We start from the raw sequence: 20,250 nt of genomic DNA on the forward strand, positions 1-20,250 counted from the left end.
TAACTGATATACCAAACCAATCAACCAAGCAACACTTTCCCCTCTAAACACCACCAATATCCATTAATGATTGAACTCTGATGCAATACAAATCTGCCTTAAAGTAATTTTAAACCAGTTTCAAAGAATATATTTGAGTAGCATTTACTATTTACAGGCTGGGGTCTTTTAATAGCCATTGTAGATGAAATTGGGTAGAACACTGTCACACACATCTAGCTGTGCGTGTCTCCAATGAGTGAGTTAACACCTTTTCTCTCCTTTGCCGTGTTTTGAAATTTATATGTTCTACTTTCTATTTAGAGAAATGGACAAAGTCTAAGGAACAACCATGTGCTTCCTACCATTTTGTACTATCTGTCTACACTGATGAGCAGTTCGCATACTTGTCCTCCACTTCGCTATTCACTATTTGCCATGATACAGTTAAACTTACAACAGTTGGTGGCATGTGTTGATGAAAGGAATAGAGAAGTTGAGGGAATATTAAAGGACAACAAACCCTGACAAGGCCTCACACACAAGCACAGTAATTCTCTTGCAAGTTACAAAAAAAATTGTCATAAGTATTCAGCAGTGGTATGCAAACTATTATAGGACATTTTGTTATATGCTCCTTCGTAACAGACTTTTAAATAACCTTTTGGACATACTTAAATGTCAAATTTTATTTGGCACTAAGCACCAAACTTCAACAGAAATAACATTTCCCATATAAACAATGCTGCTTTTAATATGGACGTGCTGAAGATTTGAGACAGCCTGGCCATTACCAGCTCCTGGCAGTTCAGCACAAGGGTAACACACTGTGAATGATTTCCCTTTCCTGGAAGCAACTGTTTGGGTAACCTCTGAAACATCCAGAAGAAAGGAAAGGATGGGAGGGTGAAGAAGTAAAACACACTGAAAGCAACACTCACCACAGGTGAACACTCCTGTACACAATATTTTAAGACTGCAGAACTGTAACCAACTATTTCTCATCAAATTTCTTGTGGCATTTTCAGAATAAATCAGACTATGGAGAAGAGCCTGGAGCAGAGGCACTTGGATGTTTGATGTCAAAAGGGGCATCATAGGAGATGCCAAGTGAAAGAGGAAGGTCTCACGGCTGGAAAGGGATAGCAAGAAAGGTTGCAATGCACATGGGGTGAGCAGACGGGTATTCTACAGACAGGGAGACAAAACAAGCACCTCAGGTCCACATGGCCACAACGGATTCTTAGAAAAATGCTCAGATGATGCTTTCTTAGTATAAAGATAAAGCCTGTAAAAGACAGAGCAGCCTTTTGGAAGGTACCTCAGCCCCAGTCCAGGCTCTCATGCTGAACATTACTAAGGTCGAGCTCCCAGACATCCTTCACACACCTCAAGGACAACTGAAAGCTGCTCCCTCCCAGCTGTTACACCTCCTCCATGCCCAACCAGGCGATTTTTAAGATCCCTTCCAATCCAAACTATTTATTATTTGATTCTGTGACACACACTCTCAGCACAATGCCTGAAGTACAGATCCAGCTTCTAGGAGAGGTAACTTTGAGCCTGAGATTGTGCACATCACTGCAACATTACCCAGAAGGTCTCCTGGAACCAGGTGGGATTCACCATCTCCACAGCTTGGTTGTTGATAAAGGTGTGGGGAGAGAACAGAAAGAAAACCCCATATACCAGACCTTCATGCCTCAGACCCCTGAACAGGTATTTCAGAGTACACTTAGAGCAAATAATAATATTTTTACACCTGAATTAACTATTTCTTTCTGTGTGTTTTTTGTCAAATGTGTCCCCCTTTATCACAGGACTAGGATTGGTTTTACATGCCCCATTTCTAGTACCCTACTTGCATTTTATCCCTTTGCTCAGGCCCACTGTGTGTGCTGGGTCTTTCCTTTTGTCACAGCATGATCCAGCTGTGAGAGACAGGACCCTCCATGCTCCAGGAGCAGCCTGAATGTACAAAACTACTCCCCTGCTCTGCAGTCCTACCCACCTGATTAAAATCAGATTCCCCCAGTACTCCATTATCTTCCACTTTACTCACTCTCTCCTGGCTCTTTTATCAGCCACCACACAGAGTTAGCTGGGTCACACAGGTCTCCTATTTTGCCGTGCCAGGTTTGTATCAAAGAACTTTTTTTTTGTTGATGTGACATTGATGCCATTCAACTCCAGCATGAAACACTGCCTTTAGTCTAACAAAAACAGCCATGAGAGTCACCACGTGGCAGACATATCCAACCAAGCTATCTTGATTTCCAAAGGCACAAAAGTGCTGAAATGTCAGGCACCTGGGTATACCAGTGCCAGCCAATATAAGGCTAAGGAATACAAAATTTCAAGGACACAGATGAAGCTGTCATCTTTTAACATTATTTTGCTTCCTTCACTGAAATAATGTACATACATCCACAATATGTAAATTATTTTCATGGACTATGAAAAGTAGACCTTTTACACAATGCAGGAGAACAGTGTGATTGAGAAAACAAAAAGGCACCTGTGTAACTGATTTTTAGTAAAAATATACACATTCCACAATGCATCTGAGATTTTCTTATTTGTCATATTAGAGGACATATATTTATCAATATTATGTAAAGAAACTTTGCAAAATAGATCAAGGGGAGGGTCAAATACAATACTCTCAGCCCTCAAAGATTTTTAGACATTTAGCTGAAATACAAATGAGTCCATTACCACCTAGAACAGAATATGCTCATGTAGAAGCTATACAGATCTCAAACACTGCACACAAAGACACTGCTTAGCTGATTTAACTGAAAATTCAATATTTTTCTGCTGGAAAGAGTGTGGTAGAAAATAAAATGAATGGCTTTACTATGAACTAAATAAATAACTTCCAAATGAGGGAACAATATGTCTTGCACTAGGATTTTAATGTTAAATTTTGCTGAGAAAATGCAGAACTACAGGTTTGTAATAGTAAGCTGAGAAAACAGGTGCATTTTCACTGTTAAAGCACAAAAAAACCCTGTGAATTTTGCCTTTCACTATTTTTACTTTATGTTAGTTTACACGCCTGTTATAGCTTCAGGTTTTCAAATGAACTCAGAACTCCATCAACAGAAACCACAATTTTGCCCAGTTTCAGCATAAAAACAAGCAAGACACAGTTCGGATAATATAACTGCAGGAAGAGTACAATTCGTAAGCTACAACCCAAGAAGTAATTCATGAGTGAAGCTTAGAATTTACTCAGTCTATACTTAAACAAAAAGCTCAGCCTGTGTAGACTGAAGTTCAGGACTACAGTAGGACTAGAATCCATGTAAGCTTTAACCCATTTTTGCTGTAACAACAGTAACCTTTTAGAGATCTTGTAACAGCTAGAAATAGATTGGAAATGTATTCCACAAACATATCTGCTAGAGCTTTGACAAATAAACCTGATTATGTTAGAATGAAATTGAAATTTTTAATGATATCCAACAGTGATTCCAAAATTCCAAACCACCTGAAGAAAGAGAAGTAACACAGCTGCTCTGCAGAAAACAACTTTCCTATCCCATTCTGTAACAGGTTGATTTCAGTGAGCTCAATACCATTCTACATAAAGGCTTTAAAAAGCCATTAATAAAAACGCAGCTCTGCCTTTCCAATTGATGTGGACAACCACCTCCCACTACAAAAGCATCACAAGGGCGGATTTTGAGAGGGTGTATTGATCCATGTGTGACGCCTACCTGTCTACAGGTGAAGACTTGGAGTTCCGTGGTTTCTTCACTTGGGCGTATAAGGCCTCCACCGTCTGCCCCTCCCTGGGGCTCTGCGGCCGCGCGCTCAGCAGCATCGTGCCGCTGCTTGGAGAGTCGTAGGCGGCGATCCCGGCGTACATCGGATCCGCATCGCAGCCAAATGTCCGGTTAAACTCCTGGATCTCGGCGTAGTCACGCTCCCGAGCCTGCCTCTCCCGAAATTCTCGAGTTTTTGCCTGGATCCTGAAAAATTAAAAGAAGGCTGAAACCGACGGATGTCCCTCCCCACCGAGGCATTTGAAAGCAGCAGTTAGCAGACACTTTGGGTAGCTCATCTTAATGGAAACCAGTGAAGGTTTCCAGTTTCAGTTTGCCACGAGGTCTCAAGTTTACCTTGGACATTGAAGCCTAGATTGAAACAATAAAATTGTTTCAATGAAATTGAAACAATCAGCATTGGTCTTTAAGGAGTACATCTGATTATCCACTGTTTTTTGTTTCATTGTTAGCTAAATAATGACTAGCTATAGCTGCTGGTAAGCAGAGTTAATCTATCGTGTCATGCTTCTTAGGATGTCTGTGCTATTACCCGGCCTGACACCATTCATATTGCATTGTACTCCATCAAAACTTACCAGATTTAATGGTTCTACTGCATGTACTTAGAGAGCAATTTTAATGTACTTTCTTAGCTTAATACTACAAAAAGCATTTTTTTTGCAGAATTTAAAATGTGTAGGGCTAGGATAGATGGATATATTTATGTTTGCATGCATGTAGTAAACAGCAGAAGCAGATTCTTGTATGATTCCTTGGAGGTGTGCATGCTTTTTAAAGAATATAAACAACTGAATCTGGCATCTCTCAAAGAAGGCTGCATCTTCTCAGAAAGTAAAAACATGTGCTTTGTGTTAAAGTTACAAATTAAAGGTGATGCTGGACAGGGTTTATATCTATGTGCACTAATTTAGCTGTATGATAAAAAGTGACAGAAACAGATGACATTTAGGAATCTGACAAGCAGAGGTCATATTTTCAAGAGCACATAAAGCTATTACAAAAATTTGATCTGGGCTTCAAAGTCTCTTTGGCATTTTATAGAAATTGATGTATTGCGCACACACATGCACAGCAAACTGACCACACCCCCCCTTTACACTGTTGCCCCAGACCAATTTAATGCTCTGTCATCATCACAAAATGAAGCTGTCTCCTCCCTTCCATTAGTAAAATGTGCTCCTTTTTCATCTAACACAGCCATGGCTACAGTGTGACACCATCCATCCATGCAGACTACAGCTCTGGGCATCTCTGCCGTGTGCCATTTCCAAAGACATCTTGTCCACCAACTTTTAAGAAGAGCAGCCTATTCAAAGCCTCTGCCTCTTTTGAAAGCAAGCCTCGACTCTTCTGAAAATTGAAAAGCCTTAAAGTTAGGTAACTTGGACATTCTTGGAAATTTTAAATTGGCCCCTTCGAGATTAGATTTGCAAAAACAAAAGGGGATACACAAAGGATGGGATTCAGACTGCAGATAAAGACATGAGGTCTCAGTGCCAGCCACGTGTGCAGGCTCCCCTTATGGTGGCCAGGAGCTGCTGGCAGCAGACTCCAGAGTAAGGAACTATCCATGTGCCCGTGAAGGAAAGGAGTGACTCCAGAGGCACTTTTGATGCTGTTGCTTAGGTCTTCCTTGAGAGCTTGGATACCCAGCCTTGAGTGAGCTGCTCAAACATAAGCAGCTCTGGCCACCTGACATCCCCAGGTAATCCTGATGGACTGGGCAAGGACTCCCCCAGGTCATGTTGAAGTCTCAGAGCCTGTGACAGCCCAAATGACACAAGTCATCTGTGTTCAAGCATGTGAATCCAGCCCTGAGCTGGTATGTGAATATCAGAAATGTCTCTTCCACAGACTGAGTCCCAAGCAAACTGTTCCTTTACACTAACAAAGATCACCATAAAAAACAAGGGAATACAGGGATGGCATAGATACACAGCCATGTTTTCCCCCACAAATCCTGAAAATATTGACCATAGATAGTGATTTGGGATACAACTGATTGACTGAATTACCTTCAACAGACAGAGCGGTCTACACTGACGGTTCAATGATCCATTTACATGCCCCATGCTCAGTCACAGTGAAAAGAAAAAAAATAAACTAACATAACTTCTTAATTTTGCAAATACAAAATTATTTTCTTTACTGGTTCATTTTCATTTTAATAGGGAAACATGGAAGTAAAAACTATAATACTACTCAGCTGGGAGAATTTTCCCCTACAATTTCAGCAACATCAGACTGGAATTGGTTTTCGTTTCATTTAAAGTGGAGAGAGACTCAAATTTAAATCCAAAACTCATATCGAACTTAAACAGGGTTTCTGTAGGTCTATTTTAAAATAAAAAAATATTTTTTATACTCTCCTATACCCCAAAGCTGTTAATTCAGAAGTGTTACAGCCTTAATCAGTTGGAAGGTATCTATGTAGGAGGAAAAGCAGGTCTGAGAATCAACTGTGCATGTTGATTCCTCTTACTGTAGTTTACCTCCCAATTTGTAGTCCAGTATTAATTCTCTGTGAAGAAATGTATTTATCTACTGATATTTGTCCTTTGAATGGGAGAAGCAAAGGAAATCAGAAATTTCTTAGACATCGGTAGCTTTAATTCTCCTTTAAATGGATAATTTGTCATCACGTACAGGAACACTGTCTGACACCAACTGAATGAAAAAATCCATGTGTTTTAGATAACCAAAATCTCAGTGCATGAAATCAGACAGTATAACAATAATACGGCATAGAGTAATTCAATTAGAAGAAAACATTGTTACCTGAAGTGCTTATAAAACAGAATTACCTGGTGGTTAAAGGTGATATCTGCTTTTATTACACAAACTGCTATGGAAGAGGGCAGTGAACTTCTGTGACTTGTGACCATGAAGATCACATCACTCCCTGCAGGTGCAGACATGAGTGTTCCCTGTTTCATGTGAACCACCTTTCCTCCTACATCTGCTATTGGCTCTTAAAGAGTTTGGATGCTGAACCATTTGCAGCCAGAGCATTACGATTTCTCATGCATGGGTCCATGAGGGCATTCAAGTGGGAAAAAACTGATTGTTAAAGTGTAGTGCAAGTAATTGTGTTCACATCCACCAGGAAAAATTTTAGAGTATTTTCTACAATTGCTAATACAATCTATTAATACACATACATACATAGTATTAAAAATCAGAGTCTGAACACATTAATCTTCCTGTTAATTACAAAGTACCCAGTAACTGTTTCCAATAACATTTGACAAAGGATAACACTAAAATTAAAAGTACAAGATGTCCGACTATACTGAGACCCAAAATGCTCAGATTTTTTCTCTTAATTTTTTTTTTTTGTGCTTTACATTTAAGTCAGTGTGAAAATGCTACCACTTTCACATGACAAAAGTAGGTATTTTGATTGCCTAACATATTTTTGAATATTGTTTAAAGTATGTTTGGGTTTGCCTTTTCAAGGACATACCACATATAATCATTATGTCTTTCAACTTGAAGGAACCAAACAACTAGGGAAAAATATGTAGGGGTATGCTTGAAAAGAATAAGAGCTCTCAGCTGAATACTGCACTATCCTTTTTGAATTTTAATAGCATTTAACTTTGAATTTATTTTTATATAAGGACCTCAACTTAATGTGATGCTATATTTTATGTTGGCCCCTCTGTGTGCTCATGTGTGCATATGCTTGATGCACCCTAAATCATTTGTTAGCACATACCACATCAAGTATCTATACGGGAAATGCCAGTGCAGGCTGTTGTGGGAAAGATTAAAAATGGTTATGTAAACACACTGTGCAGCACAGAAGAGAACCTAGAATTCTGAACCTCGCTCTGCGCTTCAGCCTTAATCAGCAACACCCCTACTAATGAAATCCAGTATCTGGAGAAGTGTTTGACCACAGTGCCTTGGTTTCATAATGTGGACAAGTCTATTAAGCTGTCTTCACTGAACTGTACTCCTTCATGACACGGCACAAATAAAAAAGCGTATGTCCGAGATTTCAGATCAGCTAATTTTGAGGATTTATGGCCTTTCTAAGGATTTTGTGGGGTTTTGATAACAATAATAATGCTAATGCTTAACATTCACATAACTCTTTTCATTGTCAAAGAATTTTTGCAAAAACTGCTAATCAATTTTTCAGTGTTTAAACTGAACTTTTAAAAATACAAAAGCTATCCTAAGAAGTTTCTAAACCCTTCCTGCTGAAGTGTTAATACTGAAAATGTCAACAACACACTGTCATACTTTTGAGACTCAAATTATAATGTTCAGTGTAAACTATCCTCATGCATTTGTGTGCCATTCAATTCAAAAGCTAATGATAACTGCTTCAAATGACAATATTGTTAGCTGCAGAACTTCCTATAATTGTTAGAAGAGCTTTTCATTGCAAGCTAATCCAGTAATGATAGACATACCCATTGTACAGCAATTCCTATGCACATGAAATGGTGGTCACAAAAAGCAGGCAAAAGCTTTTGCATGGCTGTCCCCAGCAAACAGCAGCTACCTCATTCCCTTCTTACAAACTGTGAGTGATATTCAGCTTTCAGACGAAGGCAACTACCATTTTAGACACCTAAATTTAGGTGTCAAGGTATGTTTTGAACTCCCAGGAGAGCTGGTCAAGATCCAGTGATATCAGGCAGCTGCTGTATGGTCCAGCACACAGTTCAGTTGAACATCTGTAACATGGACTTTTTAAGGTGAAGCCACACCCTTCTCCGGGCTCTACCAACTGTGTTGACTAGCCCTTCCTTGACCACAATGGGCATTTAGCCATGTAACTCATTTGTGGGTACTAAGTAATCATACTAATTTGGGATTCAATCCCACCCTGAGCTAAATGTTTACAGCAGAACTAAACTTCAACTTTTTCCAGCAACAGAAAAGTCAGATCTGTGGAGATGGATGAGCTGTTGTTGGTAAAAGTGAATAAGCAAAGCTGTCAAAAGAAATCAACACTAATTTCATCTAAAGTTAGAAGTAAAATATAAATACATCCCAAATCCCCTGGGACCTTCAGTCTCCTTTGTTTGGATTTTTCCACATTAGTGATTTAGGTCCTTGCAAGAATATCACTACTTATCTTAATTGATGAACACAGCATGGGAAGGATATTCATGGCTAGTACATTACATTTCCCATTGCAATGGCAGCAATGCCCTCCCCTAAGAGCAGAAAAAAAGTTGGCTGCTGTTTCTGGTGTGCAATTGCTTGGTCAATTCAATTAATCCTCCTGCTGCTGCCAGGATTCAGCTATTGCCCAAGTGATAATCCACACCTTCGTCTTTTCCACCGAGACTCACTCATTTACAAAATCAGTATTGAACGCTTGCAGTTCCACATATGTGAGATGGCTGACAATGTTTATTAAAGATAGAAACAGCATTGTGTAAGGACAGAAGCTTAATGACAAGCCATTCACGGCTGCCAGTTCTCAGTTCTTCTACCATCAGACTGGCATGCGCTGGGATGATGGATTGGAAACAGAGAAAAACAACAACACATTTATAAAGCCAGTCAGCTTGCTCAAGTTAGTCCAGTGGGATGAACACATTCAGTCCAATTTTTGCCAGATATCGTTTCTAATAAAGAGGTCAGAAAGTGCATTGGCCAGCAGCCAGATCTTGTCAAATTTGTCCCCTCCTTCTTTGCTAGTGAAAAATACCTTGCAGGCACAGCACACCAGGTCTCACTGTTCCTCCCCCAACCTCCTCAACTGCCTTCAGGGCTCTAATGGCCCTTTTTCTAATTTTTGGCAATCAAGTCAATATGGGAGTTTGTCCTCTCCTGTATTTTTCTTTGACCTTTGTCTGGAGCCAAGCAGAATTTTTCTGACAACTACCCTTCTAATGAGGGTACCTTGATTATAGGCATTACTGTGAATTCACTCTGAACCAGCATATGACACTTAGCTTTTCTTACCATGATTAGAGCTAGTCAGTTATCACAGTTATAACCACCTCTCAGCAAAGCCATCTGCTCTCCTGGGAAAATCATTCCAAAGGAACACTGTGCACAATGGATAATCCTAGCCATCAACAGCCACAGCTTGTAAATAAGAAAGACACCTCCTCTTCATCATTTCCCCCCATTTCATTCAAAACTTAAGCACATTTTTGAAAAAAGTCAGAGAATACTACTATGTAAATAAAATTTTTAAATTGAAAGGCTAGAGACCCACTTTTTCAAGTCTTTAAAAGAAAAATATTAACACATCTCCCTAATCAGCCAGAGATATACATGTGTGGCCAGCTGACTGAAATACGACCATCCTCTGACCTCAGACACATGAGGAAACACATGCAAAATGTGGTCAGTTTGCACAAGCATACAGGGACAAAATCAGAAAGGCCAAGGCATAATGTGAAATAAAAGTAGCAGGGAGCTTTAAAGATGACAATAAATCATTGCGTAATTGCATTAGCAGTAAAAGGAAGAGCAAAGAAAAGGTTGCTCCCCTGCGTGGCAGTGAGGGAAGGATATTGACAGATGATGCTGAGGAGACCTAAGCCTTAATGGTTTTTCCCTTTGCATCTGTCTTCACTGAAATGGTTGACTGCAAGCAGATGACCAGCATAATTGACTACCACCAATAACAAAAATATCGTCAATACACCAGCAAAAAAAGCATCTAGAAACCAGTTAAAGTAGTTGAAGTTCATCTGACACACACAACTGTCTGAGGCAGCCTCAGACTTTTTCAGCAACTCAGAGAACTTGTTGAGGACAGCTAAAATACTAAAAAATAGGAAAAGTCAAACACACCTCAGAGAAGGAGGAGAATTAAAGACTCATGAGTTTAACTTCAACCCCTTCTTAAGTAAACTACTGGCAAGCACAGAGGAGATAATGGAACAAGCAGTAGCCACCACAGAGTTATCAAGAACAGATGTGGTTAAGTCAGTCAGGTTCCCCTCTAAAACACGGGAAATGGCCTTGTGAACGGAGCAGAAACAGTCCCAGGCTAAGAAAAACAGATATGGGATGGATGAAATAGGCTGAACAAGGCTGCTCCTACAGAGTATCAAGAGAATAGATTCACAGTCACCAGAACAGATTGAGATATTTTTTTTGTGGATCACTCTGAAAAATCAGGGTTTTTCATTATTAATTAGGACACTACTGAATCTGCAGAAAACGCAAATGAAGAAAATTTGGAGGAAAGGATTAACATTTCAAATGTTTTTGAAATATAGAGTAGACTTCAAAAATAGAATTAACTTAAATAGCAGCAACTAGAAGGTAATTTACAGAGTTCAAATAATTAAACAATCAATTAAAAGTAGAGAAAAAGAATCTGTGAGTTGCTTTTACAGGAATCTGAAAGTTCTGCTGGGTAACACATATGAGTCAGCAACATCAAGCCTTTTGAGAAAAAAAAAAGACAGAGTGGGGACATCACAGCAGTCTGCAAACACCAGAGGAAAAGAATAATGTGTTAGGTATTTACCTGAAGCAAGAATAATTGAGTTAAGATACTGTGAGCAGGGCAACTTCCTAAACAAAAGGCAGTGGAAAAGACTGAGATAGGAAGCTGTAGAGTTTATTGTAAATGAAAACAAAACAAACCCAACAAAAAAACCCAAAACAAAACCAGGATGAAACATACATCTTGCAGGAATGGCCTACCCTGAAGATCCTACTTTGAAAAAGTGACACGGTCTCTCTTAAAGTCTATAATTTTGCACGTACATAGAAATTCTACATACATTTATTTCCTATGTATTGGTTCTACAACAGCTGAGAAATATAACAAGGACTACATTTTTTTTTTTATTTAAAAAGGCTGCCCATCATCTCGAAATTAAAGAAATGTATCTACATAATCAGACAGTCTTAATTTTCTTTCTCCTTCAACAATCACAGCCTATCTGCCAATTAGAATATGTGATAGTACTTACTGTCTCTCTGAAGATCCCCCCTCCTCAAATCAGAAGAGATGCATGAGAATTTCAAAAACGTTTAATGAGCTACAACCCAGGAGGGCTGCAGTTAAAAAAGAAAAAAAGGTGAAGGATAAAGGTGATAAGGTGATTACTTTAAGTGCCCTAATATATTAAGGAGAGAACATTATGCTCATTTTTATAAGGAGTTATATTAAAGAAGGCTATTAAAGAAGGCAGCAAAATACAAATGAAGACGTAAAGAAATGAAAAAATGCAGGAGAGAAAGTAAATATTATGCATATGAGCAGGTGAAGTGCAAACACCAATTTGAAATCAAGTGACATTGATGAAACTAAAGGAGACATTAAAATTATTTCCTCTAACCTTGTGGAATCTCTCATATATTTCACCCCCATCCTTCCTTATCACCTGACCTTCTTGATTCACCCTTTGTCTTTCCAAAGTGAAGATACGTCCCCCCAGCAGAGTACCTCAAACCTGCTTTCTTGCACGTTGCAGTAAACAAGTGAAAATCCTTGCTTATTTTTGAGTTAAAAAATCTGCAAAATATCTTTCTTACACTTTAATGGAGTTCCAGCCTACTTTGCAGTTAACAGTCTACCACATTTTAGGGTGGAGAGTTTGTCTGCTGTGCTTTTTTTAAAGAACACGTTTCAACCAAAGGAGAATGTTGCAGGTACACAGGCAGCATAGGTCTCCAAAACAAACACTACCTTGACTGAAATTTTCTGTCCTTCTTTTCATACTTGATCCAAGGATCAGTGACCCCTGCAGTGGAGGATCACTCAAATGAGCAACTGAGACTGTTACTCTGCTGGGAACCATGTTGCATCAAAGAACATCATTGCTGTCTGAAAGTAAAATGGAAATTGGTTTTTCTTTTGCATAACAGAACTGTCCAGAAAGGCTGATATTTACACCTCTGACAAGAGGTCCCTGATCATTAATTATTTTAGCTCCAATCTCCTATTCAGCTCTTCTGCTGGACTGAACTAGAAAGGAAGAGATCATGATATTCAGCTGTTGCTGAACCATGACATTGCTGAAACACAGGCTCCTGCTTTCATCCCTCCTCGCTTTAAGAGCTCTGGTCTCCTCCTTCATGCAGATTTGCTTGGACCATTTCTTCCCGTACATTTTTTCCCCAACTGGAGAACAATTTCAGGAAGCAGCACTGGTGGGTAACATCTGAATGCTGCAGTTAGATGTGTAAGGAGCAGCTGTTCCCATGTGTGCAAGAAACAAATGACACAGGCATACCACACTTCAAATGGTTCCATATTATCATGCCATGAATCAAATCAGTCATTCCCAGATACTGCAGGCACCAACTGGAGGTCAAGCTATGATACTGTTATCAGCTGGCTGAGCTGAGCCTATCCACCAGCCACGCTCCTCTAGCTGAAGTCTAGTAACAAAAGTGGGCACAGAATTCTGCTGCTAGCTCTATTTCAGGTCCATCGTTCTGTGTTTCTAGAGTACTACATATAAAAAAGGCTAATCTGGATGTTGGAAAATTAAACAGCATGAAGTGACAAAAAAGGCAACGAAAAACCTCACAACAAAGCAAGGATTATGTGAATCTCATACACTGAAGAGGAAAGAAAAGGAAAATAAAGGGAAAAAAACAACAACCAAAAAAACCCAATAAAGAATATAGCTTATAAGTCAATATCTCAGCTCAGGACCCTCAAATTCACATCTACAACACCTTACTGGGTCACGGTACTGAGAGCACAAATCTCTAGGAAGTGGCCAGAAACAGAGCCAGGTGTCTCCTAACTCTTAAAAGGCTTGTTCATTAACTGGTTACAAAATAAAGGTCGCAGCTGTGGTGTGGAGGGAGGATTAATGTTCCTGTTAGGAATGTATCATTAGGTATCTTGGTGGATACTCAAATACTTGGCTGCTACATTTAAGAATTAGAAAAAGGACTGGGATTCGTAGCTTGGTTTACTGTCAAGCAGAGTCCTGTAGTGCAGTGTGGAAAACCTGACAGGTTTTCAGTTCTGTTCAATTCAGCAAGAATAAGTTCAGTAAGTTAGTAACTATGGTACAGCTATTTTAATTTTCAAATAAGTCTTTGCCACAGTAACTCTGTCACTAAAGGAGAGTTCATATGACATCAGAGGACATACTGCTGTCTTAGCCTAAAGTTCTTGGCATTCTAAAATGAAACATTTTAGTGCTCTTACTTTGAACTGATATGTCTAAGAGAGCACTGAATTTATTTGATCTACAAGACACCTTAAACTAATTTGTAACACAGAATATTATAAAGATCACTAAATTACGTTTTTTTCAATATATTGCAAGGGACTTGGCTAGACCTTGCTCAGTGCATTGTGTTGAATCACTATAGAAAAATAATACAGAAAACATGCTTTTAGCATGATGTCTTAAAATCTCTATAATTACAATATGTAGCTAGAAAATGTATGGTATTCTGTTTGAAAAACTACTCCAGTAACTATTATTCTACAAAGGCTTCAATTTACATAGCTCCCAAAGTCAGTATTATTTTTATGAAGTGGAACTGGCCTGAAATGTTTTTCCAAAGCTGAATATTTGCATGCTTCACTTCTGTGTTCTCTTCCAAAAATTATTGCCATTGATTTTTTTTTTCATATTCCTGCACCCATATCAATTACATAAAAAACCACTGCCAAAAAAAAAAAAAATTGCTACAAATCTCAATGAAACTGGGACAAGCAGAGCCCATCACAAAATAAGTGAGAATGAGAAACATATTGCTCTGATTTTCTGATCACTGACGATCTGTTATGGGATGGGAAGAAGGTGAAAGTTTTACCAGAAAACTTTACAAAATACTTATATTCTGAATGTTTGCAGTAAAAATGATTTTAGAGGTAACAGTTTTCCTGAAAGCTGTTAAGTGGCATCAAAATACAGCAGCAGCAGAAGTAAAGCTGAACCTTTGAGTTATTTCAAAAACACGGATAATTCTTAGACGATGTAAGAAACAAAAATCCTTTCCTTATCACAGTATGTTGCCTTTTTTCCTTAAGTAGATGAAACTTAAGGAAAGTAAGATGAAACTGCTTGATGAAAATATTTTCCTTAAGGGGGGAAAAAGTTGGGGTTTTCCAATAAAAATATTATGGTTTCTCTGGGAAATCTGGAAAGACACCAAGAGGGTCCTGCTGTTCAGCCCCCTACTCCATCTGATGCTTTAACAGTTCCAGATGGCCTTTACTACAGGATGACCTTCCCTCTATTCTTTTATTATGACCTTTGGGTCACAAATTATCTATAGGATGCTGCTGTCATTCTGTAAGACACTGCTGTACTCTTTCATCTAAAGAATAAAGATGCTTAACATTAAAACTCATCTTTGTTATGCTGACCTTCCAATGATGATCAAACCAGACAGTTATTCCAATCAATGTCATTGCTGCAGAAAATATGTTTCATTTTTTGCAACACTGACATTAAGAAACTAAGGCACAGTTTTAAATCAAATCAGTTTTGTAATCCTACTTGGTTGGAGAGCATAGCCTGTTATACTCATCTAAAATATCAAAAATATTGCTACATCAGTTTTGATGAGTTACAGTGATTAGAAGGATGTGGTGGGTTTGCTTTTTGTAAATTATTTATGTGGTTTTCATCCCAATGTCATTGATAGGAGGCAATAAAGCTTCATGTAGGTTTTATTAATTATTTGTCTTTCTCTATCATCACTAACAGAACGCATTGAACTTATGTAGGAAAATGTAATAAATAGTCCCAATGTACTAAATAAAGTAATAAGGTTAATTTCTTTCCTGCTGTCAGTAAATTCATGTTAGCAGTCTCTCGTCAGCTTGACATCAATTAATGATTTTAATTCCAGACTCTTGTCACAGTACTCACCACCCTCCCGTCTAATTAAAATGGATGATGCATGATGAAGGGAAAACACAAGACTTCTGTTCTTGTTGTAACATTTCTATTCATTAGTATACTTTTACAACAAAGGGCTTGTGGCTTTAATGGTGCTAGAGAAGGATGAAGAGAAGTTTATTACATGTTAGAGATAAAGACCCATATACCCTTAGGAAAATATAATACAGGAAGCATTTTATGGAATAACTGAATCCTTCGGGGCCGGGGGGGGGGGGGGGGGGGGAATGAGTTTTATTTTAAATATTAATGAACAGGCAGAATGTTTCCCTCTAAATTTAGGACAAATAACGCGTGAACGACACCCACTCTACTCGCAGCCTTGTTTACATCCGCACAAAAAAAGTGCTGTCAGCCTATTGACTGAGCTCCAAAAGTAACAGCAAATCTGCCGGTGCAGGACAGACGCCCGAGCCGCCTCCGCGGGCAGCGCCTCCGCGGGCAGCGCCTCCGCGACACCGCCGTGCGCCGGCAGCATCGCCTCCTCCGCGGCCGCCCAAAGCCACCTCCGGCCGCCCAAAGCCATCCCCGGCCGCTCAAAGCCATCCCCCGCCGTCCAAAGCCACCCCCGGCCGCTCAGCAGGGCTGTCCCCAGCTGACACCGGCGCCGGGCGCGGCCGCACGGAGCGGCCCCGGAGGAGCCGGGCCGGGCCGGCAGCGCCGAGCCCGCAGCTCCCCCTCCCGGCCCCGCCGCTCCCCCGGCACCTCCCGGCCGGGAACTGGCGGCACTCGGGGCACGGCGACGGCAGAGTCGTGTACATGTAGCTCCCTTTGTAACCCGGAGGAACAAAAGGTCATGTTTTCCAAAACAGAAAGGGGGGAAACCAGCACAGCAGGAGGTTTCTGGTGCAGACGGGAACTATTCATATGCACGTACCCAGCGCGGCACCGCTCCGCCGTGTTAAAACTGTCCTCCAGCAAGCAGCATAGGCTGGGATTGTACAGCTGCTGCGACAGAGCAGAGCCAGCCCCCGGCTGCACAGGCCCAATCTGACCGCTCTATCGCCCTCCCAGCACCTCCGAAGCCTCTGTCACAGCGCTTCCACCAGCACAACACTTTAATTCTCTCCCAAAAGGTTTCTCCTTATCTCCTCAAGACTGATCCTCCCAAGACAGGTGTTTAAGCACTTGATTTTGCATCCGTTTCAGCGGAAGTTGAGCAAGAATACAATACTAAGATTAAAACACGTTTATGGTAACACAGAGATTTATAGAACATAAGCAAAGCTCTTAAATCAGTGTATTAACCAAACAGAGAAAATATCCTCTAGACTTTACTTGCAAGAGGAGGAAGTGCCCCTAGAGGCGGATTACAGCATAAGCACTGTTTGCCCATAGATGGATCACGAACTCTGAATCGTGAGATTACATGAGAATTGCAACTTTCATCTTTTAAGCATTATCCAGCAGTGAAGCATGCTGGATTCAGATGAATTTCTTAAAAACTTCACAAAGAGGTACGTTTAGTTCATTCCTCTGTTTTCTTCTACTGGGGTACAAAGAGTAAAGTCGTTCACGTCAGGGAGAACTTTTTTTACTAGAGGAAGTCAGTCCAAGGCTGAAGATCGCCGGCACATACAGCCTTGCCATGTGTGCCAAGAACTGCACATGCCTGTGCCAAAGAAGGGAAGACCACGGCAAAGGTTTTGGAAAGGTTTTGGATTTGCTGACAATTTATTTTGTAATGAACACAAAGTTGAAATGGAAAGAAAAAAAGAAAAAAGAAAAAGAAAAAAAAATAAAAATAATAAGAAGAAGCCCAAAACAACAAAAAATTAAATTGAAAGAAAAATGCAAGGGTATGGAAGACGGAGAAACAAAGGTATCAGAACCTGCTGTTTGGAGGGATGTCTCTCTCCAGCAAGGACTACCAATAACAACCAGAAGACAAAAGCAGTAGGTTTTTTTAACAGTTCTGTCTTCACATCTCCTAAGAAAGAGACTACACTAAGGGGCCTTGAAGGATTCAGAAAACAGGGCAATCAGGTCACAGGATATCAACGGGCACATTGGCTAAATATTGAGCAAACCTACTCTGGGAGGCCCTCAAAGACCAGATGTAGAGGGTTTCTAGATTGGAAATGTCTACGGGCTTCCAGAGGTTTAGATGCAGCAGCAGAGCACAAGGTGACCACCCATATGAACTGATTCCTCTTGATCACTGACAAAAGTTTTAAAATCTCTTTTAAAGTCTACCCAACACTGCAATGCTTGTGTAAAACTATAAGCAGTTGGAAGCATCTCCAAAAGCTCAAGATAATCCACACATCTCAGGTCTGCAAAATCCAAGAGATCTTAGGAAGATATGCAAACCACAGGTACATCAGGAGACTCTGGAGCTGATAAAATACCTTCTATAACAAAACCACAGAGGACCCAGGGCTGTTTTCTCAGCTTATCCATGTGAATGTGGCCAAACTGGCTACATTCACAGTGGTACCCAGTTTGAGGAGGCAAGTTGATAGATAGCCAAGATGACCACAAAGCAAAGAGGAGCTCCAAATTAACATACAGGTAAAACCACTGTGATTGGGCACAGGACCAGAGCTAACTGAAGTTGGTTCTTATTCAGCTTCCTCAAGACTGCAGTACAGACCCAAGGCCACAGTCAGAAAGCCTATTGCCTAGTCTTGGTCCAAGTTTTTGACTGGTGCCACTGCTGGGGAGAATCCTTTCTAACAGCACAGCAGAGCCCAGCCAGCTTTTAAGAACAGTGCTTGGCAGATACTCAAGGATAATGCAAGCAGACTCGTTTTTTTGCAGTAAACCAGTGTTAAAGCATAGCGACATGGGGCAATGTTCTATGGCCTTGGATGAACTGTTGCTCGAACATTTGGAGGATTTACAAAGATCAAGTATTCTACCGATTTTTTGGTAAGACTAGTGGGTGGTCTCACCAAGTACATCCCTAATTGTGCCAGTATTCCTTGTCATTGAAATCTGGCTGTATTTTCAACTGGGTAACTTCATTTTTCGTTCAAAATTACTTTAAGATTGTCAGTAAACATGCACCATATACATATATATCAAACATATATAGGCTGTAGATAAAGAGATATACAGCTTAAGAGATACACTTCTTAATCAAAGAATCACAGAATCAAGAAAATATTATTAATAATATATTTATGAAATGTCATTTTATTAATTTAATCACGGTAAATAGAAGAGCATTAATTTTCTTATTTGTCTCATAATCCATCTGAATGCTAGGTTTTAAAGAAAATACTACTGTAAGCACAATACTATTAAAATTAATAATTTCATAAAATGGTGGGCATGATTGATTTTTTAATGGGCTGTTCACTTGTTCTCTGACCCCCCCCTAAGGGTTTTTGCTCCTAGCCTCTCATACATAGTAAATTCATTAAATCTAACCCATTTCCCCAAAGCATTGCATCATTTTAGACATATATAGTATCAAATACCAAATAAAAATGAACAAGTGAATTGCACTGCTAAAAAAATTGAGAAAAAAAACCCACAGAAAACAAAGTTAAAATAGCAGCCATTATGAGCCAACATTGACAGTAATATTTTACTCTGTCTCCTAGTAAGCATTTTGAGGGATTGTCCAGTCAATTTGCAAGAGCACTCTTCATTAACAGCATGTATCTAACATCATTATTTTACAGGATCAAAAGGAAACTCTGCAATCTAACTGCAAAAATATTTAGTCTCTATGGACCAAATCAACACTGGAATTTTTTAGAAACATAAGGAAGCACCTCACACATTCGGTTACTATTTTATTATCTTTTATTAGTTGTACATGCGACTACCCCAAAGAAGTTGCATTCTCTTATAGACGTAACACAAAGGAAAGTAAATACACAGGGAAAGAGAATAATGGGAGGAGAAGGACCCAAGTTACTATATCATCAAGCTGTTATGAAGTTCTGGCACATGCATTTTCTGCAGTTTCAGTGAACACATAAAATTGTTTTTATGACACATGAGGAGTGAGATTTCAGGAAAGATTCAAATTGGTTAGCATAACTTGATGGACAGGGATTAGGATTTGCTCCATGCATTGAGGGCTATACAAATAATTTCATAATTCTACCTTAGTACCCAGCGTGACTATTGCAACCTCTCTCACATCATCACATGGACAGTCTATACTCTGACCATTCTTACTGAGAGAGACAGAGAGACACAGAGAGACAGAGAGAGAGAATGAAGAGAGAGAAAACGTTACTAACTCAAGCATCAAGTCTTTCTTCTTTTTACAAATGTATACAGCTGGTTTTCTGGGGACCTAACGTTACAAAGAAACCCTCAGGGCCAGCAGGGGCTCAGCAGTGTGTGAAGCCAGGGCACAGCATGGTGCTTGTCTGGCCAACCATCCTCTGCCCTGAGCTGGGCACAGCACCCAAGGCAGCTTTCCATGGCTCTGCACCCCTGCCATGAGCTCTGTGGCTGCTCTATCCATGTGAAGGGAAGTTGGCAGCACAAACACCCTCATCACTTATTTCCTTCAATTCCAGTCTTCCTCTTTACCATTTAATCTGCAAGCACTTTACTTTTAAAAACAGAAACAAGTTTAATGACCCTGCCTCACTTTTGTTAAAAAAGAGAAAATAAAACCCAATCAGACTAGCAAAAAATCCAGGCACTGTAATCCAGCCACCTTCTACAATCAG

General features: G+C 39.8%; 1 protein-coding gene across 13 annotated transcripts in view; it reads right to left on the reverse strand.

The window, feature by feature from the left end:
- PARD3 (par-3 family cell polarity regulator) overlaps nt 1–20,250 on the reverse strand; it is a 445,231-nt gene that overhangs the window by 94,428 nt on the left and 330,553 nt on the right. For 11 of the 13 annotated variants that reach the window (XM_066200202.1, XM_066200148.1, XM_066200211.1 and 8 more), the window contains one exon: nt 3,705–3,959. In XM_066200202.1, coding sequence (XP_066056299.1) covers nt 3,705–3,959 — 255 coding nt within the window. Of the gene's footprint in view, nt 1–3,625; nt 3,960–19,425; nt 19,744–20,250 lie in introns of those variants that run through there. The other 2 variants (XM_066200221.1, XM_066200185.1) reach the window with 2 other exon arrangements.

Source organism: Chamaea fasciata, unplaced genomic scaffold (genome assembly GCF_029207755.1).
Source record: "Chamaea fasciata isolate MVZ Bird 193981 ecotype frontalis unplaced genomic scaffold, bChaFas1.0.hap1 SCAF_1, whole genome shotgun sequence".
NCBI classification, from domain to species: Eukaryota; Metazoa; Chordata; class Aves; order Passeriformes; family Sylviidae; genus Chamaea; species Chamaea fasciata.